At 35.6% G+C, this 19,112-nt stretch overlaps 1 protein-coding gene across 8 annotated transcripts; it reads right to left on the bottom strand.

Annotated features, from left to right (window-relative positions):
• Window positions 1–3,862: 3,862 nt before the first annotated feature.
• LOC103698089 (F-box family protein) lies at window positions 3,863–16,756 on the bottom strand. 8 transcript variants are annotated; one of them, XR_015977117.2, is made up of 7 exons: window positions 16,096–16,756; window positions 10,298–10,425; window positions 5,588–5,770; window positions 4,928–5,105; window positions 4,670–4,816; window positions 4,471–4,588; window positions 3,863–4,368 (listed from the first exon to the last, which is right to left on the bottom strand). XR_015977117.2 is itself a non-coding variant. In XM_008780061.6 (5 exons), the coding sequence occupies exons 1-4, from the start codon at window positions 16,667–16,669 to the stop codon at window positions 4,938–4,940; spliced, it is 1,053 nt and encodes a 350-aa protein (XP_008778283.1). In that variant the 5' UTR covers window positions 16,670–16,756; the 3' UTR covers window positions 4,017–4,368; window positions 4,928–4,937. The 8 variants fall into 8 exon arrangements, 4 of the variants coding, with proteins under 4 accessions (XP_008778283.1, XP_008778281.1, XP_017696301.1 ...); XR_015977118.2 differs by having other exon boundaries at window positions 4,471–4,559; window positions 4,928–5,101; XR_015977119.2 differs by having other exon boundaries at window positions 4,023–4,368; window positions 4,471–4,613; window positions 4,721–4,784; window positions 4,928–5,101.
• Between the last annotated feature and the right edge of the window lie 2,356 nt (window positions 16,757–19,112).

Raw genomic sequence — 19,112 nt, 5'->3', positions numbered from 1 at the left:
TTGTGTTGTCTACCAGGCAACAATACAATCCCTCAATCATGGATCCTACAGGATGGAGGTTCTGGATAACTCGTCAAACCCCATCGTCCGTCATATGTCAAATTTATTTGACTTCCAGTTTGAGATATGGAACACTCTTTTTTCAAAATACCTGTTCAGAAATTTATCGAACTCAATCTCATAAATCATATAGGATCACTCCTGATCTATCAAGGTCGATAGATCCCATTTAGATGCAACCCTATTCCAAAATGAACTTACTGTAGCCAATCCGCACCACAAGGACCCAAATGGCTAGGGCCCAAGTTCGTATGCTCGTTAAACTACAGTAACCTCGTAGTGAATAGCTGAGGCATCGCAGGTCAAAGGATTAGTTATACAACTGCAACATAAGTAATCACTGACGAGTGGATAGACATCTATATGACTACTTTCTTTGGTCACGCTCAGTACTTTGTTCTCTAACAAGTACTTACACAATTACTCCAGTGTCTCTACACTGTGGAATTGAGACTCATCCATCTCACTAAGTGATCTATGCACTAATCTCAGTGGATCGATCACCATCCCTCGTGATGGATCCATCGATCAGGAGCATTTAGAAATTAATCCCTAATGACATATGTCTCAAATTTTCAACTCCTTGAGAATATGTGTTACCATCTTATTAATTTTTTGGACGATTCATGGACACATATAAACATGAATGAATAATAAATTGCCCAATTTTATTAATCAATAAGAGTCAGATTACAAATTTATGCCCCAGATTATAAATATGTGTCAGCCACATTGGCTTCTAGGGCATACTTCTAACAAATACCAAACCCATAATCCTTAATATTCAAAAAATCATTAACTAAAAATTCATAATCAACTGAAGAACTAAAGTTTTGGTAATTAGATTGCCAAGCTTGCTAGCATGAACTCCAAGCCTGGACCATCCTTCGTTCCTCTCGATCCTATTCGTCTGAAGAAAAAAATAAAAATAGATGTATATGAGTGACACAACTCAATAAGTAAACTTTTCACTACCTTACCAGATCAAGCATAAGTTTTTTTTATGTCCATACATCATTTAGAAAAAATAACAGGTATTCCAAAATAAATATTTCATAATACAATATATTAAGAACATATCATAGCGCAAATTATTTATAAACAAATCATCCATCTTTCCTAAATATAGTATCAACTTTATTATTGTAAATAAATTTGTAAATCGTTCTTCATATCATTTAATCATATTATGGATCAAAACATTGCTCACATATATTCATACCATCATTACTATAACCCATGACAGGGCCATCATCGTAATCGACAAGATATCATAGTTAACCATTTATTCTAGTTGGTTGACCTAATCAAGTTTTTGTTGAAAGCATTGCTTCCCATAGCTTAGTTAAAATAAAGAGAATATATTTTTGTTGTACTAGATATGCATAGATCAATATACGGTGAATCGACCATAGTAATAGGTCATCGTTTACCACCAATTATATTTAAATATATACAATAATTATCAATATCGGTTTGAAAAGTATAATATACTTATTTATCCAAAATATGCATAATGATAATCAACCACCTACTTTTAATTCTTAGCACATGTGCGCCTAATTTCTAACTTGGAAAAAGATTGATAGTACATAAAACTGATTTTACATGATTGGTTGGCATGAGTCGCATCATTATTTTTTATCAACTAGGAAATTCATTTCCTCAATCATTATTCTTTGGTTGATTGGCTATGTTTGATGGATTGGCCATTTCTAGCCTTTGTTGATCATTTTTGATCGGCTACCTCTTTTTGGTTGTGGTTGATTTTTGGTTGACTCACATTTTTCGGTCTTGCTTAATCAATCATTATTGGATGGTTGGCATTTCTGGGCCTTGATCGATCAACTATTATTAATCAATTAGTCTCTTTGAAATTGACTGTATATCCTAAATAAGTGTAACCTCCAAGTGTTTAGAATCAAAGGTTATGGTGGTCACCATATGACTAGCATATCTATTCCCCCAGGTTTGCAATTAGAGAACTTATTTTGACAGTGGGCATTTATCTGGTCATTCTTAAACATTTAGTCATTCTTGCGATTTATGTGAGACCAGTCATTAAGTGAATAGCCTTATTTTGATCTAAGAATAGTACCACGTGTTTTATAATAATGTAGCCAGAACTATTTCATATTCATCTACAAATACTTTAGTTCTGTTTGTGGCTTTAAACCAATCATGATCATTGTACAATGCTCTCTTTCTCTTACCCATGGCTCGCACGTAGACACCTAATCACCCTTTAAAGAGTGATTACATGCATCATTATGAAACTATCATTCAACACCGTAGTAATGGAACTAAAAAAGATTTGCATGCTTTTTTCCTTTCTTGTGGTTGACCATGATTTGGACTGATTAAAGAATTTCCTGGGTTCTTTTCACATCTCAATCAAGAGGACTTAAAAATTGTTGCGTGACAAGAATAAGAAAAATGATAGAATAAGCCAATCAAAGACAAAAATTAATCAAATAAAGCAAGTAATAGCATCAACTTCATTTGATCTGCAACTTCCATCCTTAAGAACATAAATGATTGTGAACAACATGATACAATGATTCAAATGCCAAGATGACCTCAAAAGTAGGTCGAACTTACACTCTAGAGAAGAAAGTTGGATTTAGGAGCCTTTGTAGTCTTCACAAAATATCCCCGTTGAAACCTCCTCTTCTTACGGAAAAGATAATTATTTCCAGCACCAACTACCTTGTTTTGAATAGTTTCTTGTATGCTTTCTTTGTAGTTGCCAGATTTTCTATATGGTTAACTCCCTCTTGTCCTGGTTAACTTTCCTGGAACAGTTAGTTTCAGAAGATAGCTATCTAAAGGTAAGCCTTATATGAGCGACAAGTAGCCACCCAAATACAGGCAAGTGCTATGTACAAATGAATCTCAATCAATGCATCATTATCAGCTATTTATTATTGTTGGCAACGTAGGTCATATTTGGATGTAAAAAAGGTTAAAACATTTGCAGAAGATTTCATTTGGATATCTACTACCTTGGAAGTCAACTATAATACATCTCATAGCTACCTACAGTTGAAGGTTCTATTTAGATTTCCACACACACTCGATACAATTTCATGGATAACCTATCTTTGCAGCATCCAAAAATTTTACAATGCGGGCTGCCCTTTGAGAGTAACATTTTTATTTATTTATTTGGCAAGTTTCTGTTTGTTAAGGTGTGTATAAACAATCTGACAGAATTGGGCTAAATTTTCTATAGAAATCAGACATTAGCGCACCCTCCACGTTTTTTTTTTTTTTTTTTTAAAAGAGCTATTCTTATTTTGGCCTAAATCCCATCTTTGGGTCTATTGGACTGTAGGATCAAAAGAAAAAATAAATAAATAACAACAACAACAACAATATGGAGATCTCTTTTTTCTCCTACCACAAAATTTGGGCTGGTGAGGAATTGAGTTGATATAGACCTTACTTAAATAGACCGCCTAGTCCATCATCCTATAGAAAATCCAGCCCAATTGTTTTGGATTTCCCAAACAAGCCCATCATCCTATAGTTCATGACATGACTCCAACCTTGGCCAAATGAATACCATATAACCCAGCCAACGACCCGTTTGGCTCGGTGGAGCGAGCAGGATTCAGTTCGCTAAATTGGCTTCAGCTAACCTTAAGCCGAAGCAACTTAAGTCGCTTTCTGCTCAATCCGGGTCATAACAGAAACTTTCAATACGACTTCGAGCCAGCCAAAGGGCTAAAGCTGGCTGGCTTTTGTTTCTTCAGATATCCAGTTACAAGCAACCAAACAGGCCTTAAAGAAATACATGTGAAATAGACATCTGCAGTCATGTTTCTTCTTCGTAGGTTCGGCTTGGAGTCGGGTCCAAACACATCCATCTAAATTTTGTTTATTCTCGATTTCTTATTTTACAACCACCAATAGCAGTGATTCTATGCAATAAACAAGATCACCAATAAAAATAACAGTTATAAGGATGAAGTCATCATCCGCAGATACCTGTGTTGCTAGGAAGTCACCAACCAGGCACCTTTGTGTGCATTAAGCTATTTGATGTACACAAGCTTTCAGGCTGCAACCTGCTAAACTGGTGCATATCATCCAATAATGTAAATATTTATTTATATATATAAGCTACAATAACCTTTCCTACGGTAACACTCCATATATGTCAAAGTTTGAGATAATAGTGGAAAAGATCTTCAACAAGATGACAACATTATGGTAATGATACTTCCTTGCCTTGCAGCTTGTTGCTGAAAGATTGCTTACAGCCACATCAAGAAGCGCATGGCACCATGACATGCATACCTCCTATTTCAAATATCAATTACCATATAATCAATATCAAACTGAGAAAGTGGCTTAAACTAAAACATATAAAGCTGAATTGCATGTGAAATATGTACAAATAACCTCAACAGGAATAAATTCCTTCTCCTGTTTTTAGATGCCTGCATGCTCTGTCCATTGGATAAACTGCCTCTCAAGTCCTGGTGTGAGGTCTGTAGCAGCCGAATGAGAAAGAGGTGCTCTGATCAGGAAAGAAGGGCTTCCCACTATTACAGAAAAAAGATTGAAGTGTGGGAAAAAAAGAAAAAAGATATTTCAGCACCTTAACATTTTCTGAATTTGTGTGATTAGGGAAGCCCTCGATAACAACTACCTGCCTCACCCTCCGCCCTCTAGTAGTTCATCCATGGACAGGGCATGCCTCAATCCAATCAACCCTGATATTGTGTAAAAATATTTACTCTTCTTTCTGTCATTTACGCCAAAGGTGAGTAACATCTCATTGTTGAAAGGGCGTTAAGTGAGAACAAACTGATGGTTCTGATATAATGTTTTCAATAATGTAAGAGGCAGACCTTACAGAAATCCTATTAGTGATGAAATTGTAAAGGCCGCCATTTGTCAACAGATAACATGGCACAATCTCGTGAAGTTTGCGACAGACTTTGAAGTATCAGATCCCTCATATTTGAAGCAGCAGTTTCTCCAGCTCGTTTGGCCAGTTCAAAGTACACAAGAGCCTTAATCATATTACCTGACTAATAACAGCAATAGATCCATTAGTTAATGCCCAGAAAAAGTTTAACTACGAGATAATCAATGCTTTTGATTACTTCATTACAGTATAGTGTAACGATTTTAAAACATCAAGAGAAAAAGGTGCTTCTAGCATTTCATAATATATATAAAAGCCTGAGCCAGAAGGAGCAATTTTGATGATGAGAAAGACTGATCATAGTAATTTACCAATAAAATATAGTTAGCAAGGAAAACAGATGGGACATTAAGAATCATAAATTTGAGCGTTTCCACTTATAGAAAACCGAAAATGAAGAATGTGTATATAGCGATAGAGGTCTTGTAGGACCTGACAGTTTAGTTTCAACACAAGGAAGACATCCGCATAAAATGCATAGTCAGACAAAACGCAAGTTCATGTTCAGAAATTTCTGGACAAAGACCAAAGCTAAAGCAGACTAAAACATGAAATAACAAAGGCAATAATGTGATTAGCCCATACAATGAAAAGCTCAAGGCCATGCTCAAACTGAGCCTTTTTGTGGCCACAGTCTGCAGCAAGTTTCAACCACATCCTGGCACGTGGAATATTCCGTGGCTTCCCTTCACCGAGAGAGTAGCACAAGGAAGTATTATACATGGCACGTATGTTTCCCCCTTCTGCTGCTTTCAAATACCACTTTGCCTGAATTGAAAGACCTCTTTCAGTAAATTATAGAAGACCAAGATGGAAAACTTTATTTTCTTTCATTTAAAGAAATACTTCACTGCACAATAAAATATCCAAGACAGGAGAGATACTCAGTCGGCAGATTGTATATGAAAATGTCAGATTTGAAGTTAGAAGAAGTTTTGCAATCAAAGGCTCACATCTAATGTTTCAATATCTGCTTGGAACATCTGTGACATTTTTCAAGGTGCACTCGTTAATCCCCATCCACCCCAAGAAAGGTGCATTACCACATTCCACCTATCAATGCAGCTTTCAGCAAGCTTTCCAAAATCCTTGCACTCAGCACTTCAAAGCTACTGCTATTTGTGATCTTTGAAGGTTCCACAACCTGTCTCTACACCCACTAATGGATGGATGCAGTGATAGGCAGGTGAGATGAATTTAAAGACATGAATCTAATGCAACATGAAAGTGTATGCGGAACTATAGAGCATGAGCCAGAGCCAAAAGATACTCAAGTTGGAGGATTCTAACTAGATTGTCATAGTTCATTAATAGCACAAGAGCATGACAAATAAGGCTACCAGCTAAAGGACTGTTTGTAGCATCAGCAGTAATGCAGATTCTGAGTACAGAATAGGCTGTTCACAAAAATGTTGTAGGAACACTCCTTCACCAGAAGATAGTGAAGAATGTAAAAGAAAGCAGAGATCTTTTACATGCACATCGAAGTGCTCAAGTCAAAGTCCAAATGGGAAGCTTTGTCAATTGACACGATGAGAAATAGCAGTGGCTCTTGGTATCATGTGTAACTTAATTTTTTAGTCCAAAATTGTATTGTTTTTGTACTTACAAAACTTAATTATAAACTACAACTTGAGGGCCTGTTTTACATGGTTTCAGGTATGTGTCAAGTATAAAAGCATGTTTGAGTGTAAGATCCTTTTACTCTATAAGAACTTCCTATCATGAATCCATATCCAACTATCATACCAATATCCAGGTCAACTTATAAGCGCAAGTACTTCAGAGCGAGTAGTAGAATCTGGAAAACAATGTAGATTTTCAGTTGAGACGGCACATTTCATAATTTAAATTAACAGGATTGAAGCTTCACTCTTTCTTTGACAACATTCTAGTTCAACTCTCTCCCTCAACCTCTCTATCTGTGAGATATAGAGGGTAGAGATGAAGAGAGAAGTTGAGAGAGAATAGAGGTCTAGGAAGCACGAATACTTCATATCACATGCCGTGCCTGTATTGTATCCGTATCGGGTACCGATACTTGTCGAATAATTCTTGGTTACACATTCCATACTTGTGTCGAGTATTCTTCTTTTTCAAAATCTAAAAAAACCCGTTTGGATACTTTACTTTAAATACTTTCTTGATACCTCCAACAAAAAAAAAAGCAATTTTGTAGTACATTGATATTAATATTAAAATATAAAGTATGGATATGGAATAATGACCAATGATGAGCTTGTAAAAGTTATTGCTACCATTTAGAGCATGGACTATATCATTTTGATAGCCTACTACGCTCTACGAATGTTTTCTTTTGTATACATACAAATATATTTGTGTGTACGTAGGTATGCATGTATGCATATATAAAATAGACCGATACATATACATACGTATACATACATAAGTATATATGTGTGTTATACATACATACATAATATATATACGCATGTGCGTGTGCACGTGTGTATATAAATTTATTTATTTCTGGGCATGGGCATATCTTTGCCATATGATACCTACTTTTCCAAGATTTATCATACCCATATCCCATATGCCTACCCGTGCTTCATGGATTAAGGTAAAACACTATGAAAAGTTAATCTTCAATCCTACTAATGATGACTCCCACAAATATGCAGATGACAAATAAATAGTCACGGAAAGCAAAAAATGCTTTCTTACAAATAATAGACACATAAAGCAAAAACTCATAACAGTAAGACATTAAACAGTAATTCTCCCCTTTTTGTCACACCATAATGGGCACAGCAGTGATTTTTACTAATCATATTGCTACGTCGAAGGCAGACGAGGTGTCAAGAAAAATTAAGTCTCTTTATTAATCAATTAAAAACCTTTTATAAATAATAGTTTAACAGCAGGAAAGTTGCAGACATGAGAATATTGCACTCAAGCGTTGAAACTCAAAGTTAGTTCAATTTCAGCCATGCCAAATGAGTTTCAATTTTAGTAGCTTTTAATAGGATCAATGTTCTAACTTTTAACAGGGTTAACCTCGTTTCATAATTTCCAAAAAAAATAACTTCAAAAAAATTCAAAAAGTCTGCAACAAATAAACTTTTAAAAAATAAAGATAAAAGATATCATATACAACATTATCTTGGAGTGTGTTGTATTATGTGGAACTTTTAGATAACAGGTTAACAGCAGAAAAAGTGCAGATATTCTCATATGGCACCCAAGGTTTTGAAACTCAACTTAGTCTTCAGTTTGAGCCAATGAATTCCAAATTTGGTAGTTAAAATTTTTTAAAAGTTCTTAAATTATTTAGAGTTTCAAAAATATTATATTAAAAATATCAAAATTCTAATAATAAAGGGGAAAAAAGAAAAAAAATTAAGATAATGTATATGACATCATCATGGAGTATATGACTCCTAAATGTATATTTTTGGTGGTTAAGAGATAGATATATTTATTTAAAAATAAACAAAGTTAAAATCCTGAATATTGTTAAAACAACGAGTCAAAATTTCCTAGCATAATATCATTCTCTGGTTTAATGACAATTGGACCCATGATTTATGTGTTTATGAGATCTAATCTTAAGTCTTACACACCCGAACTCTATCTCTTGCTAATTAGCAACTCTGAAAGTTCAATATACTCTAGAAAACACTTATCTACTATTTATCAGTTAAAAATCTAAAATAATGTCTCAAATCTATAAGAAGTTACCTTTCTTTTGAGTTTATCAGAAACAACCACCAACAATATCCCCCAAAACTTGCAATATTCAATCATAATCTTAATAAAATCTCATATGTTAGTTCTCTTATCCATAAGTGGCTTACACTTCTCTTTATTCAATTAAAAGAAGAAGAAGAGTTATTTATTTAAAAATTAACAAAATTAAAATCCTCAAGATTTTTTAACCATTGAGTCAAAATTCTCTAGCATCATATCATTCTCTGGTTTAATGAGATCTAATCTCGTCTTACACACCTGAACACCATCTCTTGTTAATTAGCAACTCTGGAAGCTCAATATACCGAAGAAAACCCTTTTCTACTATTTATCAGTTAAAAGTCTAAGATAATGTCTCAAATCTATGAGAAGTTACCTTCTTTTCAGCTTATTACGAACAACCGGCAAGATGCTTCCCACAAAACTTGCAATATTGAATCTTAAGTGGCTAACACCTTCTCTTAATTCAATGAAACTAGTAACCTCAAAATGGTTCTACTGAACCAAAATAGTAAAACATATGAGAAGCATGTGATATAAAGATTTTAAAAGTTCTTAAGCTCAGCACCCATCTTTGGTTTCAATTAGATTTGACCAGATTCACTCAGAACCATTTTTCATCTGGCTGAAATTGAACCAAGAATGGCATGGTCAGTTTCAACCAAAATTAGTCGAAATAACTGAACCTCAAAAAGTTCCAGAGTAATACCTGCAGTAGCCACCTTACGTTAACCAAAAGATTTTGATTTTGCGTGAATCTTCAAATCCCGATTGCATCTCTAATTAAAGTTAAATTATTGTGAAATGAAACATTTACTAGATAAATGAAATACGAATCATAACATATTTAATTATCCATTACCATATTTCTTTCAAAGATTTTTTTTAATTTCTCAATTAATGTCTTATTTATCCATGACCAAGTGGATATTTATCTTTACTAAGTACTAAAGAGACTAAAATATAAGTAATATGAATTATGTAATCATGTTAGTTAATTTTTCAGAAGAAAAATCATGTACATCTAAAGACCTCGACTGAAGTTGCCATGAAGTTTGAGATATAAATTTAAGAATACATAAGTGGGACAGGGTGATCTATCGAACCAGCGGACAACTAACACTCAATACTGCACAAGTAACTACTAACAAAACTTCATCACTTTTCTCGAGCAAGAACACTGGAACTGTAAAAACAAATACCACAGATGGAAAATTTCACAAAGGCCTATGGCAAGCAATTTCATCTTTGGTGGATAACCCACATTTAATGCAGCACAAGTAGCTATTAACAAAACTTCATCTCACTCCTAAAGTAAGAATTTTGAAATAACAAACAATTATCACAGATGGAAAATTTGAAGGCCTACAGCAAGCAATTCATCTTTGACATGCGGATTATGTGTATGCAGCTGAAACTGCATAAACTGATCAGGTGTAAAGTACAAGGCATACAAAACATAACATCATATTTTAAGTTTATAGAACTAAGGGGGAGAACAATGGAGATGATCGTATATTGTTGTATCAGTGCAGGCACAAAATTGAGAGGTAAAAACACATGAGAAGGAAGATAGCATACAGCATCTTGCAGATTGCATTCAACTCCACGACCTCTATGCAGGCAGAGTGCCAAATTATACTGTGCACGTGCGTAGCCTGATTCAGCTGCTTGACGAAACCATGTCACAGCCTTCTCAGGCAAGTCAGCTGTAATCAGAAAGCATCATACCACTATTTTAAAAATAATGTCTTCTGAAACCTACTCTTATCAATAAATTTTCTCTATGTCAACATATATGAGAAGACAAATTGGCATGATTTAAATAAGTGTAGCTGGAAATTTATCACAATCTTTGCCAAGTCTCCTTGAATTTTGGGAATAAACACAAAATAATGCCTACAATAGGGGAACACATAACCACCGCATGGGTCAGCAAAGCTTTGAATTCTAAAACTCTTGATCAAGATGTAGGGTAACAAAGCATGAGTTCTGCTCAGTATAGATAAAGAAATTAAAGTGGAAGTATGGTAACTAAGAAGGGCACATTTGGAAAGCTGTATAAGAGAGCTTAGGGATAGCACAGATTAAGGAAGCTTCAATAAGGACATTATATTCTTAGGCTCAGTGCTGTTGTAGGAATGTCAGAGGGATTGAGGAGATTTATCGCTGTTATCCTACAAAACAAGATTTTATTCAAGCAATGACAATGGAATGTCACTATCTAGATTACAATATGATGCAAAAAAATGGTTTTAGAATTTTTTATATTTTGAAATTATTTTGTGTTTCATAGATCTAGAAGGCCTAGGATTGTTTGATTTTAATCAAAGTTAAGAATCCAGAATGGGATATATTTAGAAAGTGATTAGCTTTAGTTTTACTGGAGTACTAGGTTGATCAAGAGATCAGTTTTCAGTCAAATTTTGAATGTGAGAATCCAAAATTCACCCTAGAGAAGAAAATATTATTTTGGATTGCTTAAGTCTACATTAGTTTGTAAAGAGTGACATTTTTGTACGATTTTCAGGTTACTCTGAATGACTTGATTTTATTTTGAAGTTTTCGCTCTATTCTTCTCATGTCTCGGGCCTTCTTTACCCCTCTACTTGTCTCTCTTTATTCTTCTTCTAAGCCTTCCTCTCATATTAATCTCTCCACTTGAAATATTATGTTGTTCATGATGAAAAAAAATAAGGTGAGAAAATTTCAGTTCACACAAAATTGCAACCAAAATTTTTGGCAACCAAGGTTCTAGAAATGCCTAAATGGCCTAGGCAATAGTTCTGTTAAATGCCTACGAAGAACATCTAGGCAGCCAAGCAGGCAGTTCAAGATAGACACCCAAACTTTAATAAAATTAATACGATAAGATTGTATAATTTAACTATCACAAAAATAATAACTCTAACCTCCAGCTTTGCCCCTTTCTCCAGTTTGCTGACCTAAACCCACTTCTCTCACAACTCAAACCAGTGTGAGAAAGCTACATGCCTCAAACAAATCAGGACAGATTATATCGATAGAGGCCTCAATGTTGCTCATGAAACCAAAAAAGTTGAATCCCAAACAAGTTGGAGAACCCTTATATTGATGATAATGATGATAATGACGACGACGATAATGATGAAAATGATGATGACGACAATGATGATAATGACGATGATGACAATGATGACAAACTTACCCCTAGAGATTGTAAACTATCCTAAATCAGCAAAGAGCATCCCAGATCAATAAGATAGCAGCTGAGGGAAACAACAACCAATGAGAACCTGTAGAAAATTGGAATCTATATCCGAAGACAGCAAAGAAACTAGAAAAAGAGCATCCAAGTGGATCTTGATTCCCGTGAAAAAAGATACTTGCTGTGCTGCTGATATACACATCGTTATCATAAAATCATATAGTTTGCAAGCTGAATCTTGCAACCTAGATCAAGGCCCTAAAATGGCTATAGCATATGGATCTTACTCTTGGATCAAGAACAAAGAGAATCTTAAGAATTAGATTCCTAATACGGATCACACCACGGTTTACCATACTGGCCCAAACTGGGCAATGCGGGGCATACCATATCGAAAAACTCCATATCATACCGAACCGATGCAATGCTAATGTGGCACCGGTACGGAGTCCGGTATTGAGATGACGAACTTTAGATCACATTATTGCTGGGATTAGCATGTGCAACATGGTTATGATATTTACATTTGCAATTAACTTGACGATCCACTTCGAATTATTTGTTTGACTTGTGACTTCAGCGTTATTTGTTATTCAATAATAAGCCTCAAGTTGATAAAGTTAAAAAATCTTCTTATGGTTTCCAACTACAAAAGGAAAAGACCATAAACTTCTAGAGATTAGGCGGAAATAAATTCAAGACTCAAATCTTAATATTGTTTTTTCTTAAAAAATTCTGCCTCAAAGGGTAATTGGACCTATATGTTTGAAGTGGTAGTTCGCAGATCTCATCAATAACTAGGCATGACTTTTGTTTCACTATGCCTTATATATACAAAATCAAGATAGTGGAAAGTCAACCTTTCATATTAATATGTGATAGCTTTTTGTCCTTCATTCATTTAATTTCCAATCAATTTTTTCTTTTATGTTTACAGTTTTTTCAAAATTTAAAATTTTTGAAAGATATCTTGCAATCTCACTATGTGCAATTTGATCCACAAAAAGATGTGATCTAAACAGATTTGCCATTCCATCTTGAACCTAATAAAAATGAAAATATACACATTTGTTGGCAACTCAATAATTAGTTTTGTTAGAAAAAGCATTGCACAAAGTTTTGTTATTTCAAAATGTTTACCTTACTTTATTCCAGGATAATGTTAGGAGTATGCACAAGTCTAGCAAGGATAAATTTATCACAGATTATGAATTACAAATTGCATAATTTGGATTACTTGTAGAGTTTCATATTGTACTTTGTCCATAAACTTGAAGCAAAAGAATTGTAGAGATTTATAATTATTATGAATAAAAAATTAAAGCTTGAATCTAAGTTATCTTCTTTAGCTAAGTGATTACCACAAATTCTTTCTTCGTTCTTTTAAATATACGTGATGTTAGTGCAAGAACTCAGAATTGCCTCCAAAACTTGTATTAAGGCTCCATTTGACAGAGCTTTTGATGAACCAAAAAGTACTTTCTGACCCTCCAAAACTACTTTTGGATGTAATAATAGTGTTTGGTAAAAAATCGAGAAGTTGTTTTAGCTTTACTAGAAAGCTAAAAACGTCTACCTGGAAGAATCTCCAAAATGAAACTTCTTTGAAAAAGTACTTTTAACACATGTCGAAAAGCTATCTTAGATTTATTAAAAAAAATTTAGACCAAAATACCCATGATAAAATCATATAATTATAGAAAATGTCCCTTTATATCATAATGCACAAAGAAAGAAAACTGCAGGAGCTCCAACAAACAAGGAACCCTAATCGGCCTTGGCTTTCTCCCTTGCCATGTGATCAAGGTATTATTTTTTTCTCCATTTATTTATCCATTGTTTTGAACAAGAAAAGCATTGGAAAGAAAGAAATCGTAAAATGTCACTTTTGCAAGTATGATTGTGTGCCTCTACAATTTTTTTCAAAAATTAGTTTCTAAAAATATTATATTAATAAAATATTAATATATAATCATAATAATTATAATATTTTATATCAAAATATTGTATTATACTATAAATATTATATTATATTATATTATATTATATCATCATATATTGATATGTTATGTTATATAATATCGAATTATGTTGTATTATTATGCTGTAGTATACAATATTACATTAACTACATTAGAATAATATAATATTACATTACAGTAATATTATACTATATTATATATTTATGTATTAATACATATTGTATTTTATTATGCTCTGTCGTATAATACTATGCAATATTTTTTATGGTCATTTTGTCATACCAAAAGTACTTTCTCAGTTTGTTTGCTAAATATATATTAAAGTTTTACAACACTTTAGAAATGTAATTACCAAACAAATAGCTTTTTATAAAAGCTCTACTTCTGAAATCTCTACTGCCAACAGCTTTTCCAAACAGGGCCTAAATCAAGTTTATTTCTATGGGTTTCACAACTATACTCCATAGAACACAAAATTAGTTTGTTCTCTCCATTATCTTCTTGTCAACCAATTTTACTGCCTCCTTCTCCTTCCAACTTTGAGAGTTCAAGGAATACCTATGACATGTTTTCCAATTTTTCTTTTACTTTCCTTCAAACATATTGTAGAAAAGTTCATAGTTAGTGAAAGAACAAAGGCGGTTGGGTTGTTTGGACTTATACAAAACAAGGCAATACCAAAGAAGTAAATAGATAGAGGAATCACTTAATAAATAAATAAATAAATAAGTGGAGTCAAATGTAGAGATGGCAAAAATTGATCCAACCTAACCCTATTTAGATCGAGTATGCGTCAAGGATTTTTCAATTAGTGTTGGGTATAAGTCGTATTTTTTGACCCGAACTTTAAAATAGACCAGGTATGGATTGAAGTTTAGACCCGATTTAGGTCATGATGGTAGAGTTCAATTTGGGCAAAACTACCTTTGGTTTGGTTGAGTGATGATCTTGGATAATAATTTTTAGATTAGTTAGTCTTTCTATTGATACTAGTTGTTTAAATCATTTTGGAAATTTATTGGTAAAAATTGTAAATATGGGATTTGATGGTTAGCATAGATCTATGCAAGAGCTGAGACTTACAAAATAGATTAAGTTAAGGTCAAATCAGTGATCCAAAATAATCCTTGAGTAAGTATAGATCAAGAGGTCTCGACCTAATGTCAGGTTGTTCTTGCTTCACCCTACCCGACCCAATGCCAACCCAATTCAAAGCAATTTGTGGGACCCATGATGATGTCGAACCAGAGGGGTTGGAGATGCATCTACTAGTGAGTTCCCATTATAGTGATAAAAATGATTCATAAACAGTTTTGAGCAGCAGAATCCTAAAATGAAAGTAACCATGCTTATAAAGTTAATAGGTGGTCTATACATGTAAACTTCACCACTAACTAGTATATTATGAGACCATTCCTCTAACATATTATTGAAACAAGAAGCAACATCATGTCTCCATTGTATAGACTACTAGAGAGGTTGAAAATGCATCTAATGGAGTTCCCATTAAAATGGTAAAGATGATTCATAAAAATTTTTGAGCAGAAGAATCGTACTTAACTATGATTATAAATTTAGGAGGTAGTCTATACATCTACACTTCATCACGAGCTAGTAGATTACAAGGTCATTCCTCTAACATACTATCAAAAGCAAGAAACAGCAATCATGTCGCCACTGATATCCATGCATGGAATATAGTATCCTACACAAGCAGATGTCATCCTTCTTCCCCGACATTCAAACAAAACATCAGATGTTAGCACCTTAGAGTTCAGAATTACAGCAAATGTGTCGTGTATATAGCTCACTTAAATTGTCCAAGTGAAAATGCAGAGCTCTTAAATTTTCATGAAATAAAAAGCGTACACTCAATGTCCTCTTGACAAAAGAGTAATTAATTCAGGAAATGGGCGACAGATTTGCGTGAGCCTACAGAATTCACATCCAAAATGAAGTCAAAATTCAATTAAATGAAGAAAAGGAATAGAAACAGAAGTACAGAACAGTCTAGATTACAATAAATTTTACTCTGGAAATGAAAGCTGAAGAACAAAAGATCTGCTAAACGGAGCTAGGAGAATAGTGCATGCTAGTGGTAGACAATCAGTTTCAACAATTGTAACAAGAACACGGAGTCGAGATAACAAATAAATCCATAAAATTTTCAGTACTAGAAAGAAAGGAAGGGACAAAAACAAACACCAGACCTTCCAAGTAGCAGGTGCCAAGATTGGATTGACCGACTGGATGCCCGACCTCGGCAGCTTTCTCATACAAAGCCATGGCTTTCTCTTTCTCTCCCATTTCCCCATACATGACTCCGGCGTCCACCATGGCAGGGGCGGACCCTAGAGCGGCGCCCTTGAGGAAGTACTCGAGAGCGCGTTGCGGGTTGGGGCGGACCCCTCCATGGCCGTGCCGGAAGCGTTTTCCCCAGCGGAGCAAGATCATGGCCTCCCGCAGCGGCCGGAGTGATTCCCGCCAGGCGCGGCACACCATACTCGCCGCCCACAGGTTGGGCACATCGAAGGGGGCTGCCACCCTAGCTAGCACGTCGAAAGGAAGGTCGGAGAAGCTCGCCGGCGGCCGAGGAGGGGTCGAGGAGAAAGTGTCGCCGCCTCTATCTCGGCGGCGGCAATCGTGGGTGGATTTGGGGGCGGAGGAGATGCTGGGTTTCTTTTTCTTGTTGAAGCTGTGAGGGTGCCCGCGGCGGTCTCGGAAGCGAAGGGTGGAGAGACCGGCGGCGGACGGCGAGGAGGGCGCTATATCGGTCGAATCCATGGCAGTGGGGATCGCTGCAATTGTGCGCTCCGGGATGGTTCGATTGGGAGTATTTCAGGGTAGAGGGACAAGGTGGAGATGGTTATGGCCTATGGGGCCCACTTTATAAATGGTCGATAGGGGTGGCAAAATATAATCCGGCTCGCCAACCTAGCCCGTGTTCGACCTAATAAACAATTTTGGGTTTGGCCTCAACAGGTTCGGATTGTAAACAGGTTGATCCGTTTAATCTGTTTATTAATTGAGTCGGATACAGGTTTTAATTGTTGGGCCCGTTTAACCCATTTAACCTATAAATATTAAATAATTTTCTAATCCGTATCCGGTATCCCATACGAATCACGGCCACAATTTTCCCCTTTCGGGCTTTCCTCTATTATCATCAATCGAATCTTCGATTGGAACCCATCGCGGCACCCGATCGGTGCTTTCATTGTCGTCGCTTGAGTCTCTCCGGATTTCTTCTCTTCCTCATCGGCAAGATAGGGTTTGGAGAATCCAAAAAATATAGGATTTTTCTGGCATGAGGTTGGATGGATAAAGGATGCCAGAGCTCCGTAGCGGAGTGCGGAAGGGGCGAGCACAGGCGAACCCGATGTCCAAGACGAGAGGCTGATCACCGCCAGGAGGAGGAGGGCACTGAGGAACAAGGCCGAGAGTCTCTCCGGATTTTTTCTCTTCCTTGTTCACCGAGCCGAGGGAGGAGATCAGGTTTCTGTTGTTGGGAATTGTATCCTAAATGTCAATCGTCAGCATATTGATGATTGAATTTTGTAAATAAATTGACAAATTAATAAAGTATTATTTGGTATTATTCATCATTTCATCTTCAAATGAACTCTTATATGATGAAGTCCTTAGGACTTATGTTATGATAAAGGAGGATTTATCTTTGAGTCCTTAAACTTGTTCGCGACCAAATGATATGTTGTTACTAGGACGACAACATTATCGAGATTAGGTCGTTGTGTGACATATACGTTGGTTGTCCTCTTAACCAAGGAGTGTGGAGACACTGGTATGCCATACAGGTGAAGTGTAGAAGTACATTTCACTGAATGTGACCAATTCCGGAACGCTCTACTGTCAAGAGATGTTCCGAGTGGATATGGGTATAAGTTTGGCCCTCTGACCTGAGATCGCAACCTGTGACTAGCAAGCAACTCACTGTACTTTGGTACCGGACTACCTGAATTTCTAATTCAGTGACGGAAGGTCACTAGGTGCAGTCAAGTACTTGCGTTGTCAGTTGTGAGTCGAGATGGAATTGACGCCTCCTGGAAACAGAAGATAATATCTTGTGATTAATTTAGTAAAACCTTGGCCAGGGTAATCCCAGTGAGGAGTCACGGGATATCTAAAGTTAATCACATAATGGATGTACTAATTATAGGGTTGACAGTGAGCTCTAAGTCATCATGGCATTAGAAGTCAAAGGGATTGAATTATACAGTAACCATAGTCCAGGATTCCAGAATATTTGCTTCGCATATATTCGGCCTATCCGGACATCGGGTACCATTGCTAGATAGTCACATCGATTAGTATAGGAAGACGTTTTTATACTACCGATTTAGGTTCGAACCTATGAGGTCACACGCATAGAAGTTTCTAGGTTGATCAAATGGCTGATTGATGATTAAGAATCATTTAGGGGTAATTTGGTCAATTCGATTGACAAATTATCCAAAGCAAAAGTTGCATTAAAATAATTATTGAATTATTGAAGGATTAATTAACAATTAGATTGCTAATGAACTCAATTTGATTGAGTAATTGGGCTTAGGTTGAGCCAAATTGAATAGGATTCAATTTGGGCTGCATCAGGGTTTGACGTAATTGGATTGGGTTCAACCCAAGTAGATTGAGCTTGACCCAATTGATGGGACTTAACCCAATTGGATTGGGCTTGATCCAAATCAATTAGAAGACCTTATTTGATGAGGATTATGAGTCCAAATAATCAGAATTGGATAAGGAGAAGAATCCCTAAATTTTAGGAATACATCCTTATCTTCTTGGAGAAGAATGACACCTTAATTTATCCCCAATATTTTCTATTTTTTGAAAATTTTATCAGCCAAATTAGTTGGCTAAATTAGGTGTGAGGCGTGGGGTGGTCTTTTGGCTATAAAAGACCCCCATGCCTTGGGTTCAAGATATACCATATTTAGAGGTTTCAAAAAATTTTGAAAAAATTCTCTAAGGGCCTCCATCCCTTCTTCTCCTTCTTCCTCATGTCCATCCTCCATCTCCTTGAAGAACAATCAAAGGTTGAGTGTTTAAAAGGAGAAAGCTTCAGCCATTGCAATGTTCCTGCACGAGCTGGCACTCCCGCAGAAGACGATCTACCTAGGGCTTCGCGTGTACTTCTCATAGAGGCCATTCGTGTGCGTGGCTGCAAAGTCAAGGATCAGATCCACAAGTTTCTTCTATCATAAAA

Source organism: Phoenix dactylifera, chromosome 4 (genome assembly GCF_051530095.1).
Source record: "Phoenix dactylifera cultivar Ajwa chromosome 4, Ajwa_hap1_PhDact_Kaust_v1.1, whole genome shotgun sequence".
NCBI lineage: Eukaryota > Viridiplantae > Streptophyta > Magnoliopsida > Arecales > Arecaceae > Phoenix > Phoenix dactylifera.
This window is presented reverse-complemented; position numbering and strand designations above follow the sequence as displayed.